General features: G+C 29.4%; 1 protein-coding gene across 2 annotated transcripts; it reads left to right on the forward strand.

The window, feature by feature from the left end:
• The first annotated feature begins 453 nt into the window (after positions 1 to 453).
• Positions 454 to 9,708, forward strand: LOC131067986 (probable glycosyltransferase At5g03795). Of its 2 annotated transcripts, none has more exons than XM_058003169.1 (3): positions 454 to 857; positions 1,295 to 2,036; positions 9,179 to 9,708. In XM_058003169.1, exons 1-3 carry the CDS (start codon positions 605 to 607, stop codon positions 9,660 to 9,662), a joined length of 1,479 nt encoding a protein of 492 aa, XP_057859152.1. In that variant the 5' UTR covers positions 454 to 604; the 3' UTR covers positions 9,663 to 9,708. The 2 variants fall into 2 exon arrangements, with proteins under 2 accessions (XP_057859152.1, XP_057859153.1); XM_058003170.1 differs by having other exon boundaries at positions 9,182 to 9,708.
• The last annotated feature ends 438 nt before the right edge of the window (positions 9,709 to 10,146 follow it).

The following is a 10,146-nucleotide window of genomic DNA, read 5'->3' on the forward strand; positions in this document are numbered from 1 at the left end:
TAGAATTAGCCTTCCACCATAGAAAATAAAATAAAATTACATATGTACATATATACATAAATACATAGATATTTTTTAAAATGTTTATTTTTTATCAAGACTTAAAAAAATATAAAAACATATTTTAAATAATTTAAAAAAGATAAATGTACTAATAAGTTTAATATAATATCTTTAAATCAATATCAGTGTGTAACAATGTACTATATAACAAATTTTTTTTTAAGAAAACTAGAATTGGTCATACACCACACAAGGTAGACAACGATGACAAAACAATCCTTGAAATAATTGAAAGGATATAAATCATATTTCATCACTATGGACTTGCAAGTCAAGACAAGAATGGCGGCCATTTGGACTTTGTGATGCTTGCCTTGTCACCTAATTTTGTTTTTAGGCAACGTCCACCCTGCGTTCTGATGCATTTTCATAGAATAATTATTACTTTAAACTTAACAGTTCACTGCCAAACATATCCAGATCTACGGTTTTATACTCTGATTATTACAATGAAACTAAACAATTGGAGATAAACTATACTACGGGCAATGTTAGACCATGATAATTGATCGTTGATTTTCTCAGACACAGCGCGAATTCAATGGCTTCAACCACTCATTCCAAACACTATATGTCGTCTAGGCATTATGCAGTTATGTCTCTTGTAATGGCATGCACTTGTTTTACAGTGATGTGGATTGTTGTGACCTCAATTCAGAGCAGAATTAATGGGGACTCCTTAGAGATCCAACATAAACCAAGTCCAATAGAAACTCTGCCACCTAGGAGCAAGCAGGCAAAGTTAAATGCAAAGCCAAATGATCATCTGAATTTTGGGAGGCAAAAGGAACATGGTATGTGTTATTGTAATTTTTTATCTTTTAGATTTGTATATTATTTGGATTGTGTGTTTGTTTATATTAACTAGCATTTCGGATCATATTCTGTGATCTATTATCATGATGATAGATAGCTTATAATAATTTGTATGTCAAGTAATCTTATCTGCATCTGATTTGATTTGATGAACATTTGAATGAGTTTGATGAAGTGGGTATTCATGGTTTCAATAGTGAATTGGATTTGCTGACTTGGGTATTCTGGTTACTGCCCTGGAATACAGTTCTTCCTACAGCTCTATATCTTAGAGAATTTACTCTGATTCTGATTAGAAAAGTCTTTATGAATCTGCTTGCTTGTTTAATATGTTTTAGGTCTTCTTAATGATTCTGATTCTGATTTTATCTCAAAACAACTGCATTGATAAATGCAACATGGCATTCTAATGCAGGTGAGGAGAACAAGGTAGAAAATGAGCATATATTTGATAACAAAACATGGCTTCCTAATTTAGGGGAGCAGAATGAGGGAGAAAGTAAGGAGAATGAAGCAGAAATTAAGAAGAATGAGGGAGAAATTAAGGAGAATGAAGCAGAAATTAAGAAGAATGAGGGAGAAACTAAGGAGAATGAGGCAGAAATTGAGGATATATTCCACAACAAAGAAATCTTCCTTGATGATTATAAAGAGATGATGAAGAAATTCAAAATCTATGCATACCCACATGAAGAAAATGATACCTTTGCAAATATATTTCTACCAGAGAAGACTGAGCCTGGTGGGAATTATGCCAGTGAAAGCTACTTTAAGAAGGCTCTCATGCAAAGTCATTATCTCACAAATGATCCCACAGAAGCTGATCTTTTCTATTTGCCATTCTCCATTGCCACAATGAGGAATGATAAAAGAGTCAGTGTTGGGGGAATTCAAGATTTCATCAAGGCATATATTGATAAAATCAGCCAAAGTTATCCATATTGGAACAGAACAAATGGTGCTGATCATTTCTATGTGGCTTGTCATTCAGTGGGCAGGACAGCAATGGAGAAAGTAGTTCAAGTAAAGCTTAATGCAATTCAAGTAGTGTGTTCTTCAAGCTACTTTGTTTCAAGCTATGTTGCACACAAGGATACATCAATACCACAAATCTGGCCCAGACAAGGGGATTCCATGGGACTTTCTTCTACCAAAAGGTATTCCTCATTCTAAGAATTTCTGTCTTTCTATTCTTTCCTTTTTCAGTTTTTTAACTATTCATGGTGAGTAACATGCATTATAATACACTTAATTCTGCAAAGATTATTCTATTGATATCTAGTTATCAAGTCCCAAGATTCCCATGCATTATAAGACAGTTAATTCTGCATAGATTATTCGATAGAAATGTAGTTATCAAGTCCCAAGATTCCCATATTCCATAAGTACTGGTATAGGCCAATTTACAATGCTTTTCTTATTCCAAGTTGCACACTGTGAACCAATTTAATGGAGAATCAATACACGTGGGTGAAACATGATTCAAGTGGGGGATAGATAATAGTTCAACTGAGAGAACAAAAACAAATCAATAAACATATTTTGGAATTAGAGCAGAGACACGGGAATCAATTGGAGTATAATGAGAACAAGTTTATATTAATTAGAAATAACTTATACACGTTTTCAACAGACATGTTTATATAATAGTATGAACTGGAGTTAGCTTTTAAATCTCTAATGGCAGGTGGTACATTCTTTTATGGTTTATGAGAGCTGTTTGGTTTTGGAAGCACATTTCCTATAAAGAAGAAGCTGGTTATTGAAGATTATTGACATTTAAACTGTATTAAGATACATTTCATTGACTGTATTCCTTAGGATAGAGCAAGGCTTCCTTGACTTAGTTGGATTCAGGTCGAAGCTATTCTGGTTTCAAAACAGATCTTTTGTATAGCGTGATAGCGACGTGTTAGTCAATCGCAACTGTTTATTGCGAAATCAACGGTGTAAAATGTGTGACTAACACGCGTGTTAGTCAATCGCAACCGTTTATTGCGAAATCAACGGTGTAAAATGTGTGACTAACACGCGTGTTAGTCAATTGCAACTGTTTATTGTGAAATCAACAGTGTAAAATGCGTGACTAACACGCGTGTTAGTCAATCCGTATTGCCGTTTTGGAGCCAGGATAGATGCGTCCTTGGATTCATATGAAGGTAGCAAAGATAAAAGCATTGTTTTGTTGGCATTTAAAGGCAATCTAGATAGTATTTTAGGGCAATGGTGTTTTTCAATACAATGGTTCAATTATCATTCTTTTTTAGGATTTTTTTGTTTACTTTCGGAAAGCATGATACTTATTTTCCATACTTGGAGTAGATATTGAGACTCTTAAAACTCATTAGTAATGGTTCAATAAAAAAATTGAATCTTTGTTCATTAGAATACATATATGACACACTCCTTATATTCAAAGGAAGAGATTTTGTATAACTATTTTATTTAATAAAGATGAAATAATCATCTTTATTCAATGTTTGAAAAAATCAAAATCAAAATTTAAATTTATTTAATTTTATATTAATTGTTTTAGTATTTTAAAATGAAATATAGGGTTTTCTTGATAAATAATTGAACACCTTCAATCGATTTGAATCTATCTTCTTTCTATATTAATTATCCCACAAAATTAATATGCCAATGGAATTCCTTGCTAAAATTGGAGTTTCTAGAATTATGTTGATTAATTAGGTAATAATACACTAGTTGAGGAATCAAATATTTGTTTGCTAAGGTAAAATGGGATTTTGAAAAGGCCCGGATCCTTGTACAAGAAAAAAGATAAGACAACAAATGGAAACTATGAGAAACCAACGATATAATAAGGACATAACAATAAAAATCAGCTAGCAAAGGAGCAATACAATACCTAACAAAAAACCAAACCAAATTTCAAGGTGGTTTGAAGCCATATTGTTTGGAATATATTTGATTAACCTCAACCATCTTTTCCTTGATGTTAAAATTCTTTTGTCAAATCTCCTTCTTCTAAAAGAATTGGGAGGATATAAAGGCCCACAAGTAATCCCAACTCCCAACCTTGATGCCCACTTTGAACCGAAAAGAGGTCTCTGTCATTTCTCTATAGTTTTTAGGGTCTCTCCCATACTTCCTTTCATGCATCCTCAATGGTGGTCTTGCAAACATCATCAATAACAAGCACTTGTTCCTTTATTTTTCAAATGGAATAGTATTTCTTGTTGCTCAAGTAAACAATATTAACATGACCCAATTCAAGGAAACAATGGAATGTAATTGAAGAGTTTTAAAATTCAATGTTTTTCACATAATTACTTAACTTTGATAATTTAATTCATGAACATAGCACCCTTTCATCCTCTACAAGAGCACAAAATCTTGAAAATAACAAGTGTTTCCTAAATTTCATGATGGCATCCACCACAAGGTATTGCCCAAAAGTATTGCAAATTCACATAATTATCTTTTCATCCTAGTATTCTAATATAATCCTTGATAATCTAACCCAAGCCAAAAACTTGATGATGTTATCTTTCATAGGATTAAAACTAGGAGACCATTTTTTCAAAAAAATGTCATTCTAACCAAGAAACCAATAAAATTCCAAAAGAATCCTTAATCCATCATCTGGGTTTGTAAATTAAAACAAGAAAATAATATTCAATAAAGGATCCATCTCAACTAGCCCCCTTAATTTTTTTTTTTAAAACACGCATCTTCTAAGCACATCAATGTCGGGATGATTACAATAGAATCTCCAAATAAGAACTTTTATTATACAAGCAATAGATCTTTCAATGAGAGAATTAGATAAAAAGGTTAGACCATAGCATCATGGTGGAAAAAGGCTAAGACAAAGGTTTAAATAAACTTAAAACACACTAGAGAAGACATACACCAAAGTGATCCCAACATATAATGTGAATTTACAAGCTAGGTGTATAATTTTTGTCGTGCCTGTGAAGTGTGATACCTGCAACTACAACACAAACACTCAATAGATCATTACAATCATGGTTAGCAAATTTAAAACAAAGAAAGATAAAACCATGGCAAAGCGATCTATCGCCTCCTAAGAGGAGTGTGGATTTGCTCTCAGATCTGGATAAGCAAATTCTAGTGACTTGACTACACCTAGATGGAGGATTTGAAATGATAATGATGCAATTAAGATAGAAAGGAGAATGATTAAGTTACATGATTCAACAATTATGCTAGAAAATGATCAAATTAAGCTAGATCTAAGATGCAATGGCCTATAATAACAATGCTCAAATGATATGCTAAGAGATATTAGGCCTACAGTAACAATGTCTAAAATGCAAATGAGATGGGATCATTATTGCTCCAAAATGGGGGATATTTATTGGATTTCCAAGGCCAGGGGTGAGGTGGCAGGAATCAACTGTCAAGATTGAGTTTGAAGATATCAATGGTGAAATTGGAGGAGTTTGGAGGAAGGGGGACATTTGTCATCTCTATGGTGACAAGTGTCAAGGAGTTTCCAAGAGAGGGGACATGTGGCCTAAGAATGCCATGTGTCGCAAGGGGAGAGTATCCACACCATAGGAGGTTAGGATAAGGAGGTTAGGCTATGCAAGCTAAGATAGGTTTACTTAAACCCAGGGTTAGATGGAATGGGTTAGGTGGTTAGAAGTTAGGAGGCATGTGGGGAATTTGAATTTAAAAATTCAAATAATAGGAAAAGACTTATTAACTTTCAACAATTCATAAATTTATTTGTTTTAATTAATTAGAAGATTAGAAGAAATGAATTTAAATGGGTAGGGATTAATTAATTTGAATTAATTAATCAAAGGGAACTATTGAAATGAACCTATTAAATAAATCCTTAGATTTATTAATAAGTAGATGAAAGGGAGAATTTAATCAAATTGCTAATGAATTCAATTAAATTAGGAAGGAGGATTAATTAAATAATTGCTTATTTAATTAATTATCTTCAGACCATTTTTAGGTGTATACATTTTGCCCCTCTTTGAAGCGAGGTGTGATGACGCATTGATTCAAAGAATTGTCTCATTTTGATGATGATATTGATTCGATAGGATGCCCCAACTATTGATTGATAGATTTTGGTATGATGATGCCCCCTCGAGAGATCAATTGAGATAATTGACCTTTGGATTTTTGCGAATATTTTGCGAAATTGTTATCCCGATTAGAAATAATTTGATTTCTGCAACTACGTTTGATGAAAATGTGAGTTCTACAATCATGGTGATGTGGTTCTTGATTATTGATAAAGCTTGATTGGTTAGATTGATAAGATCAAGATTCAGTCTGGTTTCAGGAATGACACCTCATGTATAAGACAAAGATGATCAAAGCGTTTGCTTTCAAGACCGATATATCCTGTATCAGACATGATTAGAACGTCTGGTTTCAGGAAAGATACATCTTGTATAAGACATGATAGAATAGATTAAATTTGATGCCTACTTCCCATTCTCATCAACTATAACTTCCTACATTGTCTCTTCTTTAATCTTTATATACACATTCTTCTACTTTGTTTTCTAATTATATATAATCCAACATGATCTCTCCCTCATTTTATACACTTTTTTCTATATTTATTGTTCTTTATCATCTATAACAAGTACTTAAATACAAGAAATTTAAAGGTATTTATTATTTTTCCAATTATTCTATTGGTCCCATATATGTTAATTCATTAACTCCTTCCTCTCCTTCTTCTTTATCAATCTTTAAAAAATACATTAATTTATTAATGAATCTTATTTTATAGTATCTAATTAAGCTCTTAAGTATCTTCTACATTAAAAGTAAATTTATTTTTTAATCAATATTTGTAACTATATTATATTTTTATTAATATTTCATGCTTTTTATTTCTTACATCTCTTTTCTCCTACTCATCATTATTTACTCATTTTCTTTTTTCTTTAAATTTTCTATAATATATCAAACCCTCTTTTAAATATTTGTTTTGCCTTCCTATTCTCATCTATTTTCTTTAAATCCTTTGATCTCTTCTTATTTAATTATTTTATCTTCCTTATTTCCCATATTTTTATGCTCTTATCATACTCGCTAAATTATTTTTCAATTTCTCTCATGATTTATCCTTCATTTTCTCATGTCTTTCAACAAGAAGCAAGGAAATATCCTTTTTTATTTGAATCGTGAGAATCAAGAATAACAGTTTTTTTTAACTTTCTTTAATGTCATGTAATAATTTTTTTTTCAAACTAGAGTAATCTTAATTTTATCAATAAATTATTTATAATTTGAATTTCATATTAAAATAGTAGTCGACCACTTCCATATTATATTCATAATTACGTTTAATTTTTATCTTTTCTAATGTTTGTATGCTTGTCTTTCCTATTTTAAATCTTAAAATGAACATATATTCTCTTCTCTTTACAAAATCTATGATCATAAAAAATCAAGAGAATAATACCAAAAAAAATATCTTTCTATAATCACATCTTCAAACATAGATAATTTTGCATACTATAATAATTATTTTATATACATGTGAAAACTCGAATAGTAGTCTTCAATGATTGAAAACCACTTTCTAGTTTAATCTCAAATATTCATTATTTAACTTTTCTTATAAAAAAATCCACTAGTGATTTCACTAGACTATTTGCTTGAAATTTTTCATATATTTCCTTGTGTACATAGCTATGTTGTACACCTATTTTGTCCTTTCCTCTAATCATAAGGTATAATTAGTTACTAGTTTTCTTACTAGATCCATTTTATTAGAGTCTAACATGTTAACACATCCCACTTAATTAATCTTTTATATTCCACATATAATCTTTTATTAAAAATATTTGTTCAAATCTAATTTTTTATTTTGTTTACACACAATTCAATTACTCCATTACATATTTAAATGCACTGATTTAGGATCATATCACCAATACTTTAATTCCATCATATTGTCAAATAACATCTAAATTCTATTAAATTTCATAGTGATCTCTATTCTTTCTTTGAGGTCTTATTAATTATTATAATAAAACTTATTTATATTATGCGTGATTCTTTATATCTACTCATTTTGAATTTAGGAATTTATGAGTCTAACTATTAGAATATTAAAAAATAGTTAGATTTAGTTATACTTGACTAGTTACTTTTCATTTTTATTACATAAAATATAGATATATTATTGTTGATTAGATTGATATCCTTCCAAACCTTATAACTACCATTTTATTGTATTTCCAATCAAAGTTTGATCTACTTGTATATATTAATGCGCACATCAACAATGAATTTGGTAAGTATATATTCTATGAAAAATTATTAATTGTTTCTTTTCTTTTCAAATCCATTTCAACCCTTTTTGTAACATTAGAGAGATTATGCTAATGTGTTATTACTATTCATGGTGTCTGAAAGTTAGTATACAAGACCAGCACTCTTTTGTTGCTTACTAATATCAAAAACATTAAAAAAGTTATTTTGACTTTATATATTATATATACATGAAAAACTTTAATTTTTCATATTTAAATTATTGATTTAAATAAGAGTCTTTAATATTATAAAAAGAAAATATTGAAGGAAAAAAATTATATCATCATGTTTAATACTTTTTTATTTAAATTTTTTTCAATAATCTCTTCTAAAAGATGAAGGGTCAATCTTTAGATGCATTACATATACTTATCAATTACCATTAAATTGAACCAAGCTTAAATTAAGATGAGAGTGATGATGCAATTGATCAATACTATTATAAGGTTTCTTTGTTACTATATATCAACATATTATGGTGGATTTTATTTGGAATCAGTTGTCATATTAAATGTAATTAAAGTTCTATCAATAACTAAAATCAAATTTATGATCTTTCTTTTTAAACTCTTAAACATAAATTTTTTAACTTATTATTTATAAAATAATCATGTATTACTCTTAATTGTTCATTCTCAATATATTTATAATGTTTTATCTGCTTCCCATCATATTTTTAAAAAATATTTAATATAGATATTTTAAATTACGTTTTTTATTAAAATAGTCCCTAAAGATTAAATTTGATACCACTATCATATGTACATAAATCTACATAAAACTTATATGTGACTAGAGTGATAATAAATCACCATTGATACTACATTGTTCTTTTAATTTGATATTCCCATATTTATTTCTTGTCAAAAACACCATTGCATGATGTGAATGAGATTGTTTTTTTTCTTGTGGATTTTAAATGAAGAATCTAAATACGAATCTTCAAAGTAATTTTTTACTCATAGTTATAATACTAATATGTATTTTTGTTGTGGTCTTTATTTTGTAGAAGTACGTTGGCTTTCTTTGCTGGAGAGATAAACTCTCCTATTCGTGCTAAAATCTTAAAAGTGTGGAAAGATGACTCTGAGATTTCTGTCCATTTTGGAAGGCTCCCTACTCCATACTCTGAAGCTATGTTAAAAAGTAAGTTTTGTCTTCATGCAAAAGGATATGAAGTGAACACGGCAAGGATTGGAGATTCTCTATATTATGGATGTGTGCCAATTATATTTGCAGATCATTATGATCTTCCATTTAATGATATTCTCAATTGGAAATCATTCTCTCTTATTGTTTCAACTATTGACATTCCATTATTGAAGGACGTACTCTATGACACAGGCCTAAAAAAATATAGCAAGTTACAAAATAATGCTCTTAAAGTTAGGAAGCATTTCCAATGGCACATGCCTCCTTTAGACTATGATGCATTTCATATGGTGATGTATGAGTTATGGTTGAGACGCCATGTCTTAAGAGTCCCTTTGTAATAAATTATTTAAAATAAATGGAAATAAATAAAAAATAATTACTATATGTGATTTGAAATGGTTATTTAATTTGTATATAAATATATAAAATATTAATTTAATATTAAATATATATATATATATATATATATATATATCAAATACTTAAATATGTGTGTACATATGCATATATGTTAGAAAAAAGGGTGTTGTGCATCTTACACAAGAAAAAAAATTAATTATGTAAAATAAACAGTTATTTATGGTGTACCTTACGAGTTATGCTAAGTCACATTGAATATTTATTTGGTTCCACTTTTAAAGTTGTACATTGGAAAATTAGTTAGATATTATGTGTATGGATTGCACATTGAAAAATATATATATATATAAGAAAATATAATATCAAAAGTGAATGTTGGGGTCAATGGTTTTGTGACATGAGGTCCACTTCTCCCCCACATGATCACACTTTATTTTGATAGATATTTTTTATGACACTCAT

Source organism: Cryptomeria japonica, chromosome 6, assembly GCF_030272615.1.
Source record: "Cryptomeria japonica chromosome 6, Sugi_1.0, whole genome shotgun sequence".
Taxonomy (NCBI): Eukaryota; Viridiplantae; Streptophyta; class Pinopsida; order Cupressales; family Cupressaceae; genus Cryptomeria; species Cryptomeria japonica.

Coding starts and splice junctions, on each gene's coding strand:
- LOC131067986 (XM_058003169.1), top strand. CDS start 605: ATGGCTTCAACCACTCATTCCAAACACTATATGTCGTCTAGGCATTAT. Junction 858..1,294: donor TGGGAGGCAAAAGGAACATG/GTATGTGTTATT, acceptor ATTCTAATGCAG/GTGAGGAGAACAAGGTAGAA. Junction 2,037..9,178: donor GGACTTTCTTCTACCAAAAG/GTATTCCTCATT, acceptor TTTATTTTGTAG/AAGTACGTTGGCTTTCTTTG.